Source organism: Pelodiscus sinensis, chromosome 9 (genome assembly GCF_049634645.1).
Source record: "Pelodiscus sinensis isolate JC-2024 chromosome 9, ASM4963464v1, whole genome shotgun sequence".
In the NCBI taxonomy this organism is placed as follows: Eukaryota; Metazoa; Chordata; order Testudines; family Trionychidae; genus Pelodiscus; species Pelodiscus sinensis.
Genome location: NC_134719.1, coordinates 13282151 through 13304957, shown reverse-complemented (window position 1 = coordinate 13304957; position 22807 = coordinate 13282151). Strand labels below are relative to the sequence as shown.

The window sequence follows — 22807 nt, the reverse complement described above, 5'->3', positions numbered from 1 at the left end:
CAGCATATTGTACAATTCCTACATCACTCTCAGCTTGCTGTCCATCCCCCATCCTATAGCCAAAAAGCACTTCATTCTGTTTAATCCATTTCTTAATCAATGCTGAATGTCCCTTCATGAAAAGAGTGTTACATGTGAACATACAGAGCCATAAAATGAATGTTAATGAGACAGTCAGTGTTGTGAGTTAAAGAAAAAAATGATCATATGTTTGACTATAAATTTGCAAATATCTGAATTGGGTACAAGTTAATGATCATGATGTAGTTACAGAAAGTGATGCAGATCACTTATGAGCTTAGAGTGATGGCAATATTAATATTAATTAACAGCTGCTTTTTACTATAATGAGTATATAAGATTGGAAACCATTGGTGAGAATGTTTTGTGGATTGGATTTTATTTACTGCAACATAAAATTGAGTAGACATGTTGTTTACACACGTGAAAGATATACAGCGAAGCCCACTAATCTGGCTGTGCATTGTAGTGTATCTGGATGTTTTTTCAGGGCTTAGCATAGCAAATGTTCTTTCATTGCTTTAGCTGTCGATACTAACATCTGCCTCAGCATTTCCCTAAGCCATAATTTTAACATTACTTACAGTGTCTGACTCATCATCTATCTGCCATTAGTCTTTTATAAAATATAATTTAAGAGCATAAAGATTCAATCCCCATTTAATCCCTTTTGGGAATGCAGAGGGGAAACCTAATTGAGAGAGGGAGACAGATGACAGGGATCGCTTGTCATAGCCCTTATTTTTTAGTGGGCTATAATTCAGCCATAAAATATTTGCCATGGGCTAATATTTGCCATGAAATTTTGCAGGTCACTTGTGCATAATGTGAACTGTAGTGCTGCTGAGTATTGTGGGTGGGAAGAGGATCCCAAATGAGTCCTTCGTTTGTAAATGTTCTTTCTCATGCATGTTTGTTAAGTATTTTTCCCAATGAAAAGGTTATAAGGATTTAAATCATGTAGATTTAGAGAATCATAGATTGAGGGAAGAAGTCTATCAGGTTAGTAGGTGTGTAAATGTAGTTGAATTGCTAGTTATTAATTGCTTTTAAAGAAGTCTCTAAATTCTACATATTAGAAGCATGCATATGGAAGCAGCTATTAGTTTTTGTTGCTACTGTAGGAGTCACTTTTTAAAGTGGTCATATGCAAGTTGTGAAATAGAAAGTAGAGCTGGAAGAGATAGAGAGACCACATTTTTCAATCTAGGGCTCCTAATATTAGGTTGTTAGTTACTTAAATTGTAAGTCGTTTGAGGGCAGGGACCATCTTTTTATCCTGTGTTAGTACAGCACTTAGCACCATGGTCATGACGAGGCCTTCCACGTTTTAGACAATAGAAATAATAATACTGTAAATCCACTGGTGAGCACTTAAACAAGTGACCTAATTTTCTGAGGTTCTAAGCACGTACTTCTGCCACTGAAGTGCTCAGCATTTCTAATTTGTGAATATTTCTTTTGATCTTTCCTTCTCAGGAAAGCTGGTCAGAAAATGGGAATATTTAAAACTTTTATTAATTGTAACTTTTCCTGAAAAAAACCCCCAAACAAACAAACAAAAAACCTTAAAAAGTTTCATCTGAAAACCAGAAGTTTTCAGGATCTGGGTTTTGGATTTCTCAATGAAAACTTGAACTCTTTTTCTGATCCGTTTTTTCCTCGTAGGTCTTTTAGATATTTCAGATGTCACTTGTGAAGACATACTGGATTTGACTTAGCCCTTGCTTTCTTTTCTAGTAGCAGGTTCAGTTACCCCATGCTACAGATTTTGCCTGAATCAAAATTCTACATCCAAACACTTCTGAACTTTGTGGAAATTTGGATTCAGATTTGAATCTGAAGATTATCACTTGGTCCTGTCACTATTTTAGTATAGGTTTTCATTTTTCTTTCCCTCTTCTCTTCCACCCCATAGTCCTACCCCTTCTGAGTTACATTATTTGTGCCCCTTTCATTTTGTACCTTGTAACAATGCCTCTACATGTGGCTCATCTAATTCAATTGCTCAGTCTCTCCTGCTTCTGTAAAAGGAAAGCAGCATGTGAATCCGTAACCCTCCTAATCTCACAGAAGAATGGTAGCATCACACTTCTTTTTTTTTTGCATTAGTAACTATTTTGTGTTCCATTAGTTTTTAGTAATCCTCGCTTCTTTTATTGGAAGTGGTCAGTGTCTAGACTTTCAACTCTTCCTTCTTTTCAACATTCTTCAGGGAAGTATCAGAGGAGTAGCTGTGTTAGTCTATATCTGCAAAAACAACAAGGACTCCTGTGGCACCTTAAGGCATGTCTACATAGGAAATTATTTTGAAATAACTGAACTCGAAATAATAACTCTTGAAATAACCAAGGAAAGTAGAAGTTATTATTTCAAAATAACTAGCTCCTTATTTTGAAATAATAGACGTGGTAGTGTGGATGCTCCGCTTGTTATTTCGAAATAACTCCCTAGTGTAGACCAGGGTTTAGAGAGTAACAGATTTAATAAGGCATAAACTTCCATGGATGAAACACACTTCATGGCATCAATTGAAGTGGAGGATACAGTCCACATATCTATGCAAGCGACACCATCACAGGACTTCACCACATGACCCACACCATCAGGGACTCATCTGTGTGCAGATCTACTAACGCAATATATGCTATCAAGTGCCAGCAGTACCTCTCTGCCATGTATATTGGCCAAACCAGACAGTCTCTATGTCAAAGGATTAACGGAAACAAATCAGACATCAGTACTGGTAACACACATAAACCTGTAGGGGAACACTTTAACCTCCCTGGACATTCACGAATGGATTTGAAAGTAGCCATCCTTCCACAAAAAATTTTCAAAGGTTCAGAAAAGGGCAACAAAAATGATGAGGGGTTTGGAACGGGTCCCATATCAAGAGAGATTAAAAAGACTTGGACTTTTCAGTTTAGAAAAGAGGAGACTAAGGGGGGATATGATAGAGGTCTATAAAATCATGACTGGTGTGGAAAAAGTGAATAAGGAAACGTTATTTACTTATTCCCACAATAAAAGAATTAGGGGTCACCAAATGAAATTAATAGGCAGCAGGTTTAAAACACACAAAAGGAAGTTTTTCTTCACTTAGCGCACAGTCAGCCTGTGGAACTCCTTGCCAGAGGATGCGGTGAAGGCTAGAACTTTAACAGGATTCAAAAAAGAGCTAGATAGATTCATGGAGGTTAGGTCCATCAATGGCAATTAGCCAGGATGGGTTGGAATGGTGTCCCTAGCCTCTGTTTCTCTGGAGGTGGGTGACAGGGGAGGGATCATGTAAGGATTACCTGTTGTGATCCCTGGGGCATCTGGTATTGGCCAATGTTGGCGGACAGGATACTGGGCTAGCTGGACCTTTCTTCTGATCCAGTATGGCCATTTTTATGTTCTTATGTTCATAATGAAAGGAGATAGCTGAACTGAAATTCATCTGAAAATTCACTACTATCAAGTTAGCATTGAATAAGGCTCTCAACTGGTTAACACACTACAGAGGCAGTTTTCCCTCTCTGGATATTCACATCTCCTCACCAAATGGTGTGAATGACCCAATTCTACCCACACTTCTTGAACACAAGCAACTTCTTCCTTATATGTACCCCTGCTTCTGTAACTTCTATTGCAGTTCATCTGATGAAGAAGGTTTTACCCACATAAGTTTATGCCCTAATAAATCTGTTAATCTCTAAACTACCATAGACTCCTCATTGTTTCTTCAGGAACTTACTTTTTCATAAGTCACTAGATTTGTTGGACTCCTGCTATTAAAGTCTCTAATTTGCAGTCACTCACAAACTCACATCTGTTTTACCAATCCTAATCAAGAACTTCTAAAGACAGTCTGCAAAACAGGTCTGCAACCGGCTCTCAAAAAGAATGATGCCCAAAGCATCTGTTTTCCTTAACTGCTCAAGGTGCAGAATCTACTCTTGCTTATGTAAATGCTCAGGAATAACCCACCTGGAAGCGCCTCTGTTTGCTGTCTTTCTAGGAACGTTCTCCTTCTCAGGGTTTGTTGTAGACTCTCAGCTTCACACTCTCTCATGTTTCTGTTTGTCCTCTCAGCATCTATCTCACTCAAAGCAAATTCCTTTTTAATAAGAATTGCTCTCTTTCCTTCTCCTGGCCTCTCAGGATGACTCTCTGAATTCCTAGTGGCATTTATGTGGTTGCTATGTACAAAGAAACAAAAAAGGATAGCATAGTAGTTGCCATGACTTTTGAGCAGCAAAGTTGTATAGACAAATGTATTTTTTTAATTGTGTGAAATGGGAATGATAACATACAAATCTTGACATTATAAATAGTACTGATATAGTTGAGCAAGTTGGAGTATAGAGAAGCAGTGTCATGTCTCTACTACAGGTGGACTCAAGACGCAAAATTCTGATTAGGATTACGATTTCCAACACCCTGCACTGATCAGAAGTACTCAAGTGCATGGGGGTTTAATTCAGGCTCATTTCTTATTTCTGTAAACCTATGTGGCTTGCAAATTTCATGCAGGAGATGTCATATGCATGCAATACCATTCCGTGCACATCTGAGGAAATCAGATTTAATTTCACTTGGAAATTTCTCCTAATTTTATGCAAATACTCATGTGCAGGTACCGAGGCATGAACATAAATTTAACCTTAAACTTACCTGTGAGTGTTTGTTTGTTTTTTCTATTCGGTCATGTCAATTTCAAATGTTCACTTATGTCTTTTCAGGTCAGGATCGCAGTGAAGCCACTTTAATAAAGAGATTTAAAGGGGATGGTGTCCGGTACAAAGCAAAACTGATTGGGATAGATGAGGTTTCTGCAGCACGAGGAGACAAGTTATGCCAAGATTCCATGATGAAACTCAAGGTGCAGTGTATCTTTCAATGTTTAAGTGTTACAGAATCAAGTACGGAGAATTCCCAATTGAACGCTTAGTCATTCTGCTTTCTTGGCATTCAGTCAAATTCCCCGTCTCTTAGATAGCTTTACACATAGGGGTCATACAATAGAATTTGGCTAGTTCTGTTAGAGGTTCTGACACTGATAAACTGGGGCATCACCAATGAGTTGTTTCACGTTTTGATGTTAGGAATCCATGCTCTAGAAAGATGGCTTTTATCTGGACCTTTAATCTAACTTACCCCTTTCCTCCCTCTAAAATATGGGGCTTGGGTTTGAGGTGTTGGCCCATCTCTAGTTTTTATAAGCAGAAAAGCATGATACATAATGTCCATAATGTTCTAGGCCCTTTCTGAAGCTAAAAGATAGTGTTTACTCTAAGGAGTTCTATGATCTCTGGGTGGCTATATGATCTCTGGGTGGATAACAGACAAGCAGAGGAAAAGGGTCAGGAGGTGACATAAAGCAATATGAATGAGGAGTGAAGAGCGACACAAATCTTGTGGTTCAACAATTTTGTAACTGTTTCCTGATAAATAGATTGAAAAAGAGTTATGAATATATTGTAATGGGAGGGAATCTGTTTTAAAGGAGGGCCCTTAATTTTTTTACAACAGCATTTGCCACAAGCCTCTCATCTGATTCATCTGCATACAGGCCGTTTTCCATTTATTGCTTGGTTCCATCAGCCAATAAGCTGGATTGGAGACCTATGGCTGTAGGACTCTGGAATAGCCTTTTTTTTAATCTTTCTCCCATAAAAATGCCATTGCGCTATCTCCAGAATGCTTGATTTCTGCTAGTGTACTGGACAGACTTTCCTAATTAATGTGAAATGATTAGATCCATCCAGAGCAGGTGGTTTCACAAATTCATATACTTGTTTTTTGACCTAGAGTGTCTAGCTTTTACCTTCATAGAGGTTTACTGAGGATTAATTAGTTAATATTTGTAAAGCATTTTGAAGATACAAAGTGTTAGGCTAAGTATTTTTATTTATTCTCAGATGTAATTTGTGTCACTGAATCCTAGGTTGGTAACATTGGTAACTAATAGAAGTAGGACTCTGAAGATAGAAAGAGAAATTGCTATGTGAGTGCCAGGTTATGTTTCAGCTGTAATGCCACAGAGAATGCACATATAGCAGGTCCACCTACCAGACAGAAGAGTTCAATAATAGACTAAGTCCTAAATGTGGACAAAAGGTACCACATTTTTCAATCAAGGATTATTGTTAACTGGGAAAGAAGATCTTTCTTTTAAAATGAAAGGTCAGTTGGCTCATTCTGTTTCCATGAACGAGAGAACTTTTTCCCTCTTGCCTTATTAAGCAAGAAAAAATAAAATTGCTGAGTGAAAAAGTCTTCTAGAATTCACAGATTATCTTCAGCTCAAATAAGAACAAATTCCGAGGAGGACAGGGTAGTTGGTTAGTATTTCTGTGTGAATCATGCATCAACATGTGAGGAACATGAAGAAAATTAGTATTGGGAAAATGGTAGACGATGACAGTAGGAGGAGGCTATATCTGGATTGATCTTTTAGTTGCAATTGCATATAACAAGGAAGACCTTTAGCTTGATTTTGAGAGGTGTTGATGCACCCTGGAAACTAGAGAGAAGCAGCAGGTGCTCAGCTCCTCTAAAGCGATGCCCTAGTTTTTGTTGTGTTGGGGGCACCTACCAAAAATTAAAACAAAACATAGTGAAATCAACCCCACCATTCTTTGTCTCAACAGGGAATTGTCGCTGCAGCTCGTTCGAAAGGAGAACATAAACAGAAAATATTTTTAACTGTTTCCTTTGGAGGAATCAAAATCTTTGATGAAAAGACAGGAGTAAGTAAAACAATCACACAGTGGAGCAAACTTGAATCTCATGATGGATGTATCCGTGAAAGCTTTTCCTAGCTGGGTAGTAATATCAGATTAACATAGGAGCATAAAGCTTCTGACAAACTTGATAAAGCTTTATCATATATCCAACCAAGCCATTAGTTGACTCAGGAATTACACTAGAATTTGTTTTAGAGTCTGATCCTGAGTACCTCAGTGACCTAATCAAATGAGTTATGTTACTCATGTGCCTAAATATTCTGTGGGTTGGGCTAATAAGGTATGGTGAATGGAGGTGTCAAATAACTGCTCTGCATGCAGATTGTGTTAGTTTAGTCTGAAGAAGGAGGATGAATATACTTGTATTTTGGCAGTATTGAAGTAGTACATTCTAAAGAGCTCCTGAGATAAATTGTTTGCACTTCACATTTAAACCGCTTTAAAATTGTTAAAATATAATGGAAGAAAATACCACCAATTTCCTCGGAAGGAAAATGCAGCTGCGTGTTGTAGTGCTAGCAAAAAGAATGGTGCGTGTTTCTCCTTATTGTTTGATACTATTTGATGCTATCAATACTTATAGTGCCTAGTTTCACAAAGCAGAAGTAAAGGTTCTTACAACAAAGAAATGTGAATATAAAGAACTGTTTATAAAGACAATTGGCCACAAAAAGAAAAGATTGACCATTGTCAGAGAATTATCTCTGTGTAGAAGTTATCAAAGCAAACAGAATGCTAAAAAATAAAAACGTGAGTAGCTAGAGAAATACTGTGTACATAATAAATGATACGCTTGGAGTTGGATCTTACAGTAATCGCAAAGGGATACTGAGCTGGGGCAGAGGTGCCCCGCACTCCGGTCCCGCTGGTGGCCGCGCTTATGTCGGCTCTTGGGGCGGAGACGGGTGCCGCAGAGCCATACACACCTCAGCCTGGGGGCTGAGCGGCCCCGACAGCGGCATACCGGCGGTGCGCCTGATGCTCCCAGGCAGCTATCGTGGTGGGGCACCCGGGCGTGCCGGGGATTCCGTCTGACGTCGTGACAGTGGTGACGTCACCGTGCGGCCACGCCGTCCGGCCGGAAGCAGGCCCACGCAGGGAGGGGCGGAATCCCCTGGGCCGGGAGACGGTGTGGGGATTTAAACCCCAGGAGCTGCCAGAGATGGGGGGAGCTCGGAGAGAGTCCCCCCCGCAGCAGAGAGCAGCAACGGATGGGACCCAAGACGAGGAGGTAAGCCCGCCGGCTCGGACGCAGTAGTGACGGCGGGGAGAGGAAGTAGCTCAGGGAGGGCAAAGGGAGCCTGCGGAGTGGCGAGTTACGGCGGACGCCCTGCCTGCCGGACCGGACGACACAGACGTTTGAGTCCTTAGGGCCCTGGGCTGGGGTCCATGAGAGGGGGCAGGCCCGGACCCCCCTTTCACCGCCTCAGGAGGCTAGGCGACTCTCGACTGAGGAGAGGTCTTACAGGCCGGTAGTGGCACAAACTGGGACGCCGGAGGGCGATTGAAAAGGTGACGGGAGCACAGGACTGAGGGAGAGATAGCTGTGCCAACGGGGCACCCCATAAACCCGTTTACAGATAGACTCTATGTCTTCCATTTAGCTAGAGGAGCTGGATGAGGCCTGGGCCAGGACGAGGAAGGAATTCTCTTGCCTAACAAGGCTGTCAAGGGTACAGTTACAGTGTGGCTGGGAACATTCTTCCCTCAAGGTAACCCACTACAGGTGCATCTACACTGCACCATAGTTCGAAATAAGATATGCAATTTGAACTACGCAAATTGTGTATCTTATTTCAAAATAGTTTATTTTGTATTTTGGTGCTGTCTACACAGAGCCAGATTTTGAAATAACTCACTATTCCAAAACATCCCTTACTCTTCATGGAATGAGGTTTACAGGGATGTCGGAATAGCGAGCCCGAAATAACGGGCTTGCTATTAAGACACAGGATAGCTATTTCGGGATACTCCAGTATTCCAAAATAGCATTACAGTGTAGACACGCTGTATATATTGGACAAACTGGACGGTCTCTGCGGGAAAGAATCAATGGACAACAAATCAGATATACATAAAGGGAATATACAGAAGCCTGTTGGTGAGCATTTCAGCTAGCCTAACCACAGTCTGACTGACCTGCAAGTAGATGTCTTGTCACAAACCCGCTCTACAAGCCAAATACACAGAAAAGCCCTGGAATCGCAGTTCATCCACAAATTCAATTCACATGCTAATAGACTCAATCATGGTATGGGCTGGTTGGGACTCTACCTACTTAATAACCACTGAAGGTGCTAACAGCTCCCTGAGTGGTATCCTTCCTGTAGGAATCTATCTATTGACTTTGAATTTTATCTGCTTAGGTACCCATTCTCCAGATAATTAATGATGCTCTCACCCCCCTCCTTTTTTCTTTCTCTCCCTCCTCTCCTTCCCCTCTCCTATTTATTTTGAGTTTTCATATCCCCAACTCATAACTCCGGTCATCTGAAGAGGTGGGCTGTGCCCACGAAAGCTCATGATACCATTTACATGTTTCGTTAGTCTATAAAGTGCTACCAGACCATTTGCTGTTTTTTTCTTAAAATAGCAGTGTAGCAGCTTGGGTTAGTTGACTCACTATGTACCTAGGAAGTCTGGGTAGGTTTTTACTTAGATGGCTAGTCCATGCTGCTGCCCCAGCTGCTCTACCACAGGCGTCCGTGAGAAAAGCCTGGTCTGCTGGGGGGGGGGGGGGCACACTAGCTGCGCCCCCCCCCCCCCCCCAGCAGACCATGGAGACGCGGGAGGCGGGACCGAGACGCGCCGCGGTCCCGCCGCCCGGGTCCTCCGCGGCTTTGCTCCGCGTCTCCCCCAGCAGACCAGGGAGATGCGGAGCAACTTTTCTCGCCCCAGAGGACGTGGGCAGCGGGACCGCGGCGCGTCTGGGCGGTCCCACTGCCCGTGTCCTCCGGGGCGAGAAAAACTCCGTTCGTAAGTACGGATCCGACATAAGTCAGATCCGCGTAACTTGGGGACTGCCTGTACTGAATCAGCCTTTACATTGCTCTCCAGAATTTGGTTTCATCTTTTGGCAAAGAAGTCGTAGTGATTCTAGTGCTATGAGGAGTCTCCATGACAAGGGTGGGATATGCCAAAACATCTGTTTTATTCCTAAAAACAGCTTTCAGATCCATAAATTAAGAAGGGGAAAAATCATGATCACTGTCTCATTGAGGATGTCCCACTGCAAGGACAAGGGTTCTAAAAGAACTTAAATGTGAAATTGCTGAGCTATTATCTGTGGTTTGTAACCTATCCTTTAAATCGGCTTCCGTACCTAATGACTGGAAGGTAGCCAACGTGACACCAATATTTAAAAAGGGCTCTAGAGGCGATCCTGGCAATTACAGACCGGTAAGTCTAACTTCAGTACCGGGCAAATTAGTCGAAACAATAGTAAAGAATAAAATTGTGAAGCATGTTAGAAGAACATAATTTGTTGGACAAAAGTCAACATGGTTTCTGTAAAGGGAAATCCTGTCTTATTAATCTGTTAGAGTTCTTTGAAGGGGTTAACAAACATGCAGACAAGGGGGATCCAGTAGATATAGTATACTTGGATTTTCAGAAAGCCTTTGACAAGGTCCCTCACCAAAGGCTCTTGTGTAAATTACATGGCCATGGGATAAGAGGGAAGGTCCTTTCTTGGATTGAGAACTGGTTAAAAGACAGGAAACAAAGGGTAGGAATAAATGGTAAATTTTCAGATTGGAGAGGGATAACTAGTGGTGTACCCCAAAGGTCAGTCCTGGGGCCAATCCTTTTCAACTTATTCATAAATGATCTGGAGAAAGGGGTAAGCAGTGAGGTAGTAAAGTTTGCAGATGATACCAAACTGTTTAGGATAGTCAAGACAGAAGCGTGGCTGGAATCTTCCACTGCTTCAGTCTGAGAAGCAGGAGTGGGATGTAGGATAAAGTGGGGGAGGTTGTGCTTCCCCAGATAGCCTGGCGTGGCTGCACTTGCACTCCTTCTGAAAGGCCCCCTCCTGCTTGCCCCTTGCCCTAGGCAGGTTGGCTGCTACTAGTGATGCATGCTGGGACTAGGGATAGCGTGGCTGTAGCCAGGAATTGTGATGGCTGAAGCCACCCAGTAGTAAGAGGGAAGGAGGGCCGGCCAGTGCTGCCTGCCCTGTGCTTGGGGAGGGCACTGGGGGGTGCGGGGAGGCGGGCATGCACCACTTACCTGCTGCTTGGGGACAGAGCTGGAGCACTGCAAGGGGGGACTCTGTACTTCAGTGTGGGTGACAAAGAGGGCAGGTGATCTGGGGGCTAGCATCCCCCAGCTGGCAGGTCTCCCACTGCCCATTCTGAAATGTCTCTGAAGAGCATGACTGCTACTTTTCTAAAGCTCCTCTCTTGGCCACAGGTAGATGGGCCACAGACCCAAAGAGCCCTCTCCCCCATCCAAATTTCAAATCCTTGCCTCAAAACACAGGGTCTGCCATTGTTTTTTGGTTTTTTTTTTTTTAAATGTACAACACACTGCATTTTCTCGTGACTTTGTTCTCAGAAACGGCGAGGCCCTGTGGGCTGTGGTTTTCTCCAGATAATCAGCCCGAGGCAGACCTCCAGCACGGCAAGTTTCAACCCAAATGGTTAAAGTTTGGTCAAGATATAAGCAACTGGAAACAGAGTCTCATAGTGTTAAGTGTTGGGCAGCCTACATCGTAGGCCAGTGGTCACCAACCAGTAGTTTGGGATCTTTTGGTAGATCTTGGAGCCTCTGACAGGCGATCCTGACTGGTTGGGCTAAGAGGCTATCAAGTGCCAGCACTTCAGCTGCAACACTGCTGCACATCTCCTGCACTTTGCCTTAGAGCTGTCCCCCTTACTGGTCAGGGGAAGGAGAGGAGGGGGCCCTGATATCAGGGTGCCCCCTCTCCCATCCTGTAGCCTATCTCCACAGAATGGAGGGGGGCCTAACAGGACAGGGGCGGATGAGAGTGCTGTGGGGCCCCAGGCAGCACAATTTCGCAACCCCCCCCCCTTTGACATGGCACATGTGCGGGGCTTCTGCTAGCGTGGGGCCCGGGGCAGCCGCCCCGCTCACCCTGCCCCAAATCCGCCGCTGCAACAGGGCCTAGGATGGAGGGAGTTTACTGGCTACTTTTGAGAGTAGTGCAGGGCCAGGGTAGGGGTGAGCCTTCCTGAGCCCCACTGCACCATCTGTGGCATGCAGTGTCCAGCTGGAGCCTGCATCCTGAATGCATGCCCAATAAACCCCTCCTGCACCACAAACCTAGCCCCGACCCCCCCCCCCCCCGACCCAAACTGCCTTTCAGAGTCTGTACCCTGAACCCACTCCTACACCCCAACCCCCTGCCCCAGGCGCAGCTCAGAGAAACTCCAAATCCCTTAACCCACAACCAGAGTCTGCAGCCCAACCCTCTGCCCCTGCTTGATGAAAGGGAGGAAGAATGGGGGAGTGAGGGAGGATGGAGTGAGCAGGGGTGGGGCCTGGGAGAAGGGGCACAAAGGATGCGGGGCAAAGGTATTCGGGTGGATACTTAAATTCAAAACGGTGATCTCATGCTTAAAAAGTGGGAGATCACTGTCGTAGGCCATGCTTCCAACCCCACCTAGAACATCTGTCCCCATGGACTGGTTCAGTCTGGTGACTTGTCTCCAGGGTGCTTTCAGCAGCCCAGGTGCCTAGGATTTAAGAACGACATCGTGTTTTTCTCATGGGGCGCCAGGAATAGTGCCAGAGGACAGAGAAATGGCGGACACACACAAAGATTTTGGCACTCGTGATCGTAGAGCTGTAGAGTCCGGCCCGCCAACGGGGGTGAGGGGGCAGGCAAAGTGGGCCATTGCCCCAGGGCCCAGCACTTCAAAGGGATCATAGAATCATAGAACTGGAAGAGACCTCAGAAGGTCATCAAGTCCAGCCCCCTGCTCTAGGCAGGACCAATTCCAACTAAATCTGGGGCTCCAGTTGCTGCGGTAGCTGTGTTGGCTGCCAGAACCGTGGGCCACTTTGGCTTGTCACCGGAGCACCGCTCTGTGAAGCTCTGGCGGTGGCAGGGGTCCAGCACTGCGGTCTGGGTGGTGTGGAGGGCTGGCTGCTCCAGACACACCCCTTCTATCTGAGGCCCTGCACCTTCTGGTGGTGCAGAGTCCCTGCCTCCCCTTCCCTTCCCCCCCACACACACTTTGTCCCAGGATATAGTAATTGATGTTTAGTGGTCAGAGAGCTCCATTCAGCTCTGAGTTGTGCTGGGTTCTGTTGCCATAACACAGGGTGGTAGTCTCCTGATTAGTGAAAAATCTGCTCAGAGGGGGAACTGGGTTGAAGCAAGACACCCCTACCTTTTAATGGGGGATCCTGTGAGATTAAGCTGCCACAGCTGGGGAAACCACAGTTGCTTGGCTGTAGCTGATCTGCACAACCATGTGGATAGGAAGGAAGAGCCAACACAGAGAGTGATTGCATACAGATTGCACAGACATCTGTTGCCCAAAGCAGTTTCACCTGCAATCCATGGGACAGAACTGTCTGTTCATTCATAGGGAGGGAAACAGTTTGGGCAAAGTTTTCCTTTTCCTAGGCTGTGTCCTCCAGGCATTCCCTGGGAGAGGATGCTTTGGGCCTCGCGAATTACACTTGCTATGTTGGGCTCCAATCCCCCTTAGTTTGAAAAGGTTATTTACTTCTCCAAAATGCCAACCCTTGATTCTTGTCATTAACTTGTGGTCCTGTAGCACCTTTGTTAGTCTCTAAGGTGCTATAGGACAACTCGTTGTTTTTTAACCTTTTTTTTTTTTTAGTTACAGACTAATACGGTTACTCCTCTGAGGTCATTAACTTGTGTCGCTCTTGCATGAGCTGTTGTGGTTGATCAGATCTAATACAAAAAAGAGAAAACACTCAGGGAAAAAAATTTATGTTTTCTGTTATGGGTCTTATTGGCTAATATTGGATTTTAATTTATTACAATAAAAGATCCATTTGAAGCTCCAAACTACCATTTTTTTTCAAATTGGTGCTGTCAGTGCTCACACCATACACATGAATTAAAAGAAACTGCTCCATAATTCCTTATAGATGAAAGGCTGAATTTGAGTTACTATTGGAAAAATTGCATATGATTGCATTATAACTGATATCAGTATGGTCCAAACCTAATGTGCATTAAAGAATATTTATTTAATAACATTACTATTCCAACAATTTAGATTTCTTTCCTCCAAATAATCTTACTCTGGGAATGAGGTGAGAAGGATAGGATGTTATTTGGGAAGGATTTCTCTCACCAAGGAAAAAATCAGAGAATTTGTGGGGAGTATGTGCTATACATTGGGATGATATAGGGTATTTACTAGGGATGTTAAATTTTGAATAATTGACTAATCAAATAGTCGATGCATTTTGCATTGACTATTCGATTAGTCTGTAGGGCGTCTTCACCTTTGAAGTGCAGCAGCAGCCCTAGGGATGTTGCTACACTTGAAAGGCAAAAGCACCACATGGAGCGCGGGATCTGCTGGAGACTCCCCTGCTGACCCCTGGCTCTGTGCAGCACTGCTGCTTTGAAATGCCACAGGGAGCCCGGCCTCAGGTTCCACGCATCATTTCAAAGCAGCAGCACTGCACGAAGCCTGGGGTCAGCGGGGGAGTCCCCAGCTGATCCCGGGCTCCACGTGGTGCTGCCACTTTGAAACACTGCATGCATCCTGGGGACACCCCAGCTGGCCCTGGGCTGCACACGGTGTTTCAAAGTGGCAGTGCCGTGTGGAGCCCGGGATCTGGCCCCAAGCTCCACTCTGTGCTGCCACTTTGAAGTGCCCCCTGTCTTTCTTCCCCCTCTCCCCCCAGCTGTCTCTTTCTGGGGGGTGGGAAGCAACTAGTCAACTAGCCTGTTGACTATCTAATAAGCATGTGCTTATCAGATAGTTGACTTGTCGTTCACATCCCTAGTATTTACAGTATAGCAGAATAAATTCTATAAATGATGCTAATAACGTATCTGTTATACCTCATTCCCAAACTCCTATTTATGTCCGCTCAGACCAACCTAAACAGATTCTCTCCTACCTGAGAGGCTCATACTTATGTTTCTCAGTGGTTAGCGTCCTCCTCCCTGTAAGGCTGTTCTGTGTGCTGGAATACTCACAGCATGTCATCTCCTTTAAGAGCCTGCAAGCAAGTATGGCACTAGTCTACGCTAATGTAAGTCCAGCGTTCATAGTACTCAAGTCAACTGACCCATGTTAGGGATTGAGGGTTTGAGCATCTACATGTATATAAGTTTACAATGAGTCTTTTTCTAATTCATGCTGAAAACAAGGGCTCTGGCATCCACACTGCAATGCACAAGCCTGAGTCAAAGTAACCAGATGCCAGAGTCCCTAGCATGTCCTGCCCCCCTAAAATGTGGCCACTATTGTCTTAGGACCACAGTGTTCTATTGGAAATCTGCCCTGCTAGGTATGGGGAGTCACCGGGCCCTGCATGCCCATCAGCAGCCAGATGTGACTCTCTGCCAGCAGGTAGAACAGAAAGTGTATTAGATACAGGATAGAACAGACTTGTTAGCACAGGAACCAGAAGCAGCCAGCTCCATCTGTTTTGGGAGAGATGGGGGCCCAGAGCCAGGGCCCTGGACTCCTTCCCTGTATTCTGAGCTAGTGGAGACAAACTCACACGCTCAGCAACGGATCCCAGCCCTGCAGGCAGCCCTGCCTCCACCGTTGTCCAGCTTCCCCGGCAAAAGGAGTCACCTGGTTGCATCCTCCACCTAGGCTCAGGTTACAAGAGAGCCTGGGCCATTGTGTACGTGCTGACCTGAGGCAGCCTTCCCTCAGTGAGAGTCACACCGAAAATTCCCATCCCCACGTGGGCAGTGGTTCAGTGCCCAGGGAAACTGAGGCACACACACAGAGTTGCTACAGACAGTTGGAATCCCATGCAATATTACAAAGCAAACCGAGCAAGCACAGTCCCCGCTTCATCACACCTGCCTATTACAAGGAAGCAACTCATTTTTGCGGGAGGCTTGATAGGTTCACTTCCCAATGTAAAGCCAGGAGATGCTCTGATAGTGTGTTTGTGGTTCAGTGATCAGAAAAGAATGGGGCAACGCTGATCTGAGCTGCGATTTGCAAAGGGAAGGGAGGATGGCTTCCATTTCCAGCCAAGTGAGTTGCAAATCATGGGGATCGACAAGACTAAGGAAGTTATCCTGTGGAATTGTGGGATACTTCCAGCTGGACCCAAGATAAGTGGAGCTGCAAGTACACTGCAAAGCAGTAGGGCTCAGATGCCAGGTCCCAGTTTAACTCAAGCTCGGGCCCTCCAGCCCTGCAGGTTATGGGACTCCTGGTTTAGGGCAGTGTAGACAGCAGCGGAATTAGGCTTTAGCCTGGACTCAAACGTGGGATTACGTTGCAGTGTAGACATAACGCTCACTGGGACATGATCCCTGTGCATCTGAAACAGAGAATCATGTAATAAAACAAGTGAAAAAATCAGTAACAGAATACTTTGTGGGACAGATTCTGTCTGGCCTCTATGCCAGTATTCAGTGAGGAAGAGTAATCAGGGTAACATTGCTCCCAGACAGATGGTGCCCCCACCACAGTTCTAACGTCTTCATTCTGCACTACAACCCAGGGCTCGATTTCAGACAGACTTCAGTGGTAACAAGTAAACTGCTCCTCTCTGGTGAACGCCTTACACCTCTGTCTCTGGGAGGTAATTTTTAATACTTTGACTCTGTTTTTCTAAAAATTTACCCCTTTCCTTTGTGTTGATCCATCTTCCCATGCTCTGACCCCAGCTTGTTATTTAGACAAAGGAGTGGCTTTCGCATTGTCATTTTTTGTTATGTTAAAGCTGTTTTGACATTGTTCAGTCCCAACGTGCTATTATAGTGGGCGAGGAATGCTCCTTAAAAAGTGTTGTTTGTTATTATTTTAAAAGACTGCAATGTGGTAACTACTGTATTTACAGAGAAGGAATCATAGTGCATGGAATTTGTTACTTAATGCTAAAATATCTCTTCCAACACGCTTTTTATTACAAAATATTGCTTATTTTTCAAATAGGCTTTCATCACTAGTGTTGGAGATTGATTTAAAGCCACTTTTCACAATGAATAAAAGATTTAGACCAGATACTTAGCTGGTGTAAATTGATAGAGCTACCACTATGTACTCCACATGTTGATCTGACCCTCTTTATCTATACCAGGAGCGGTGAACCTAAGGCCCAGCGGCCAGATGGGGCCCTGGGTTGCCTGGATCTAGTCCTTGAGGTTTAGGGCCTCTCCCAGCATTGGAGAACCCATGCTGGCACTCCAGTCTATCTCCCACTCCTCTTTCTCCCTCTCCCCCACCACCTCCCTGCAGTCCTTGGCACCCCAACTGATTTTTCTGTGCATCAGCAGCCCCCAACCCACAAAACGTCCCTCCCCCCGATGTATAGCAATCTACATTTTTATACCTTAATTTTTATAAGACTACTTGAAAAATCATTCCCTGTTATCATTTCAGCAACAATTATCTTTATTTACACAGTTTGTTTTATTTGGCATGTCATGGTTTATCCAGCTGGTTTAATTGACATGTCCTTGACTTCTGCTATTTGTATATCACCAAACATGCAAAGAAGAGAAATAATGTAGGAACATGCAGTCAAAATTATTACTAAAGCACAGACCTGTTGTTCACTCCTACTCTGTATGTCCTATGGCTGCATGCTGTTGGAATTCTGCAGCTGTTGCATTTCGAGCCATAGTACTGTTGTAGAATTCCAAAAGGAGTAATTTTATTCAGACATCATAACTGTCCACTATACACCACCCATCCACCACAGAGGATTAAAATAAAGACTTTCAAAACCCTGCCACTTCAGCTAAAGGAATGTCTCCATTTGTTGGCTTTACAAGGAGAGCTTTTATCTTCTTACGAGGCAGGGACATCCAACTTTGGAAGCCCCTGGGCCACAGTGTTACTCACAGCACATACTGAGGGCCGCAACATAAGTGTGGTTGCATATGTATGCAAATATATGCAAATAGCTTCTTTCACACTGACGGGCATGAACACAAGATTAAGGCAAGACTACTGTACACAACACGCGGGCTCCATTTAGGTCAGTTCTGCTGATATTAAGGAAATTCAATATTTACCCGACTTCCACACACATAACAGCACTTTTAATGAGCAATGACAGTCCAGAAATTAAACTACTAAAACACATATCAACAGAAGACCATTATATTGACTACTCTTTTGTTTTGGCTCCCACTTGTGGGCTGCGTGTTAAGCCCCACGTAAACCCAAACCACACCGCAAACTGCAAACAAACAGGCTGCAGGCCGCATGCACCCTGTGGGCTGCGTGTTGAGTAGCCCTGTTATAAGGGAAATCACTGAATGGCATTTAGTGCAAGTACAAACAAGCATCTTACATTGTGCCCTTTTAAAATTCTCCTTGCTCTGCAGGGTAAAAAACAACTGCACACAAAAAGAACACTCCTTTTAGCAAGCCAGAAGAAATTTTAAAGGGCTAGCACCATTTGGTCCATGTTTATGATTATGATAGTCTGAACTCTATGATTAACAATCTGACTGCAATAACTTAGTCATTAGATGTGCATTACTAAGATGGGATCCATAAACTGAACATGGTTTTGTCTCATTGTTTATTTGCATATCAATAATCTTGGTTTATTGCAAGTTATTAACTAAAATTGCATTTAGTACATAATAAATTAATACTTTAACTGCACTTTGGAAACAGTTTTCTTATAGATACATACAATAAAATAAATATATTTTTGTCACAATTCAGGACAACTGCACCTTAGTCCATCAAGGGCACCCTTTCCGGTGCTTTCAGCTTCCTGGCTGTTGCCTGTCTTATGATCCAGTTCTTTCTCCCATCTCACTGGGTTTTTTTCCAGGCTGCACTTTTCCCTGCCTACATTGAGTTGTTCCAAACAAGTAGAGTGTCTGCACTTGGCTTTCTCCTCAGAGGCTATAAACAGCATAATTGCCCAGAGTTATAAATTACTACAGAGCTATTTTAAGCAAGCACATTTATTTTTAAGGTGAAAGCATTAAAGAAAAAGCATAAGCAATAAAAAGAACCTACACACACCTTACGAGAGATTACACCTTACCCCAACATGGAATTTGGTAGGCGATTGATCAGTCCTTCAGACCTCGCACAGGGGTTTTGCTCAGAAGAAGCACAACATGAAAGGTCAGTCTCTTCTTTAGACAGTTTGGATCTTAGATCTATAGACTCTGGGAATAAGTAATCAGCAGGCAATGATTCTCTCATTTGCATTCACTGTCTCTCAGATAGTAATGGTCTCCAAAGATACTTACACCTAATTCAATAAGGACTTTCGAGCATACTGCAGGAAATTACTATCTGTCTCTGTGTCACACCTTTTATCTTAATTACTTTCTGCGTGTGCAATATTTTCGTTGATGCCAGTGGGAAAACCTTGAAAATTGGAGAAGTATACTGAGGTCAAAATTCACCGGGTGGTTTTAAGGAGAGAATTTTATCCTTAAATCTACTGAGATCCATACATGCAAATGATTGCAAATCACTGAAATAATGTGTAATATATAATTCTGGATACATCAGCTGCTGTTATGCAAAACCCCATTTATTTATTTGGTCCTCTGAAAAGAGCGATAGGCTAAATATATAAATCAAATTTATTCTGAAAAATCTCCAAATGGGGCACACGTTGAACCAACATAGGAAAGTTTAGCCTATTTCACCAGCTTTTCTTATTCTGTCATCTAAAACAAATCCCATGGATATTATTTATTCCATGCACTTGCTGGAATAATTAGCCCTCTTGAGTCTCCTCAAATGTGCATCTCTGAGATCCTCATGCAAAATCTAGCACTGGGGACAGGTTATGGATTTGTAATGTTCCCTAGAACACATGGTGACTATAAACTCATGAATGAGTTACAATGATACATCAATTCACTGTTTTCATTTCTGTCACAGTATTTTTCATGTGTTGTCAAAGAAATCTATAACCATTTTGTTCAGGCTAGTTGTCTGGAAGTCAGGAGAAGAAAGTAACTGCCCTGCATAAACGATGATCTATTTTCACTCCTCCAATTTATTCCTTCCTTAGTGAAGCTTCCGTCTCCTCTAAGAAGGATAATCATAAAGGTTTATCATCTCTGCTACCCAACTATGGCACCTATTTCTTATATTGACTAGTATCTGACTATACAGGTTATCCTATTGAATGGTACCTTGCAGTGTAAGTGCAACAAAATCAGCCCCTGCAGTAGGTTTTCTTTCTTATAACATTTAATGCAAAATAATTCCTTTTATTTTTTCTTGGTGTCTACAACAGAAAGAATATCTCATTTATGTATTAAGTGTAATACACTGATAAATAAAAGTGAATGATCTTACCTATTGTTCTCTGAACTATATCTGAATACAAATGGCTGTATCTGAATACAAATGCCCATCAATCTAGGGACACCCTAATTTGGTTTACCTTTGCCTTTCACTTCTGATCAGTTTATACTGTCAGCCTGATATGGGCAATTCTAATATTCTGTAATCAGTGTAGGTTTTATACTGTTCCCATTACCATGGCTTCAGAGCTGTTTGCCACAGGTTGCCCATCTTGTACAAAGACTTCAAAGTTTCTGTGCTCTGCCTTCTGCAAACCATTGTACAGTACAATCTGAGGCACATTTTATGTTGATGACTTTGATATTTACTTGGCTTTTCCTGTAAATGTGAATGATGGCATAATTATGATGGTAAATTGCCAAAGGATAGCTGAAAGTGGCTGAAACAAAATCCTAGCTAGATTAAAGTTCTTGGCATAAATCATCTTTTGTTTAATGTTCCCTAGCTGCCTTTTATATTTCTGGTAGTTCTAGCATCTTTTGCCAAATACAGAGGTATCATTATGGAACTTCATTTATCCTTTGAGATTCAAATGCCAGAGGTGATGTCTGTCTGTCTGTCTGTCTGTCTGTCTGTCAGCTAAAGGAAAGCTAAATGGAATATGTAAATTCAACATGTAGTTCTGAAAGTGGTGATGTGTCTGTTCATTCTTACAGCTTGTGAGAGTGAGCTACTGCATTGGTAAAAAGTCTGCCTCCTGCACATATGAGTATCAGAGGGGTAGCCGTGTTAGTCTGAATCTGCAAAAGCGGCGAGGAGTCCTGTGGCACCTTATAGACTAACTGAAGTGCTGGAGCATAAGCTTTCATGGGCAAAGACCCATTTCATCAGATGCATATAGTGGAAATTTCCAGAGGCAGGTATAAATATGCAGGCCAGAACCAGGCTGGAGCTGACGAGGTAGATACAGTCAGGGAGGATGAGACCCACTTCTAGTAGCTGATCTGGAGGTGAGAATTCCAAGAGAGGAGAAGCTGCTTTTGTAGTTAGCGAGCCATATGAGTAGTTCTCTTACTAATTGAGAATTTCATTGTTCCTTTCTTTTGTCCTCTTGATAAAATAGCCAGGCTTAAACATTTCCTGGTATAAGTGGACTAAATGTACCTAACTAATTTGTATAGAATAGGCCCCTTAAAAACGTTACATTTGCTGAAATATGGTACTCACAATATTTGATGTAAAATAGGAAACAGTAACACATTTAATAAATATTATTTACACTTTTTTTATTGGTCAGTGACACCTCTACTAGTAGAGAAACCTCTACTAGTTATATCTATACTAGATGATTTACCCAACATTGATCGGGTCCTTCAGGGCAGGAGGCTGTGGGTGTGAGGGGTGCAGGAGTCAGGGCAGATGGCTGGAATGAGTGTGAGGGGGTCATGGCAGCGGATGGGGTGTAGGAGTATAAATACTGTAAAGTCAATATTTTTTATTGTCCAGTTGTAATGTACTACTCCTGCTTGCCATTCAAGCAAACCTGTATGCCACATATACTGCATGCATGGCTGACAGAAATGTGGTGTTTTAGCAGTCTGTTAAAGATGACAGTGTAATTTAAGCCTAGAAAATTAAAAACTGAGTGTGAAAGGGAACATATTTGCTTGTATGTACATGTATTAATGTTTCCGTTGAATTCCAAACACTTTGCTAGGGACATTGAAAAATATAAGGTACAATTTCACCACATATAGTGATCCAGTTCTCCTTCAACACATTCACAGTTCCCACATCAAAGTGGGTCTGAGTCTTTCTCCCATTGATGTCAATGGCAATACTCTCATTAGGTTCAGTAGGTGCAGAATTGGGTCCGGATAGTTGAAAAGTATATGTGTATGCAACCTGCTGGTTAGTATGTATCGTAGGCCCCTTCTGTGCCCAGTGCAGGGAGGATGTGAGTAGAGTAAGTCAAGACATTTTAGAGCAGTTTTCCATAAAAAGATGCAGTTTTTCAAAATCTAAACCAGTGGTATCCAACCTTTTTAAGCATGAGATCATGTTTTGTATTTAAGTGCAATCCAAGAACTACCTCAAACCCAAATACCCTTGCCCTGCATCCTTCTCGCCTCTTCTACAAGACCCCACCTCTGCTCACTCCATCCTCCCTCACTTTCACCAGGCTGGGGCAGTGGGCTGGGTGCAGGCTCTGGTCTTGGATTAAGGGATTTGGAGTGTGAGAGGGGCTCTGAGCTGAGCTCGGGGCAGGCAGTTGGGTTGCTGTAGGAGGTTCTAGGTGCAGGCTCAGTGAGGGCGTTTGGATGCAGGGGTGCTCAGAGCTAGGGCAGGGACTTGGGGTGCAGGAGGATGTTCATGACTGAGATAGGGTTTCAGGACATGGGCTCCAGCTGGGCTCTGCTGACCTCAGGTGGCTCTTGGGCGGTGGTGCAGTGGGGCTAAGGCAGGCTCACCTTGGCCTGGCCCTGCACCATTCTCAAAAGCAGCCAGTAAACTCCATCACAAGTCCTGTTGTGCCCCCTCTCGGCTCTGCAGAGGTAGGATACAGAGTGGGAAGGGACACCTTGACACAAGCACCCTCTTCTCCCTGCCCTGCCCTGCCTTGAAAACAGGATGCTTCTGAGG

At 43.6% G+C, this 22807-nt stretch overlaps 1 protein-coding gene across 23 annotated transcripts in view; it reads left to right on the top strand.

Moving 5' to 3' along the window:
* The window catches only part of DAB1 (DAB adaptor protein 1), a 777383-nt gene that overhangs the window by 661088 nt on the left and 93488 nt on the right, over nucleotides 1-22807 (top strand). For 22 of the 23 annotated variants that reach the window (XM_075936059.1, XM_014578749.3, XM_075936078.1 and 19 more), the window contains 2 exons: nucleotides 4752-4891; nucleotides 6663-6761. In XM_075936059.1, coding sequence (XP_075792174.1) covers nucleotides 4752-4891; nucleotides 6663-6761 — 239 coding nt within the window. Of the gene's footprint in view, nucleotides 1-4751; nucleotides 4892-6662; nucleotides 6762-6790; nucleotides 7990-22807 lie in introns of those variants that run through there. The other variant, XM_075936076.1, reaches the window with a different exon arrangement.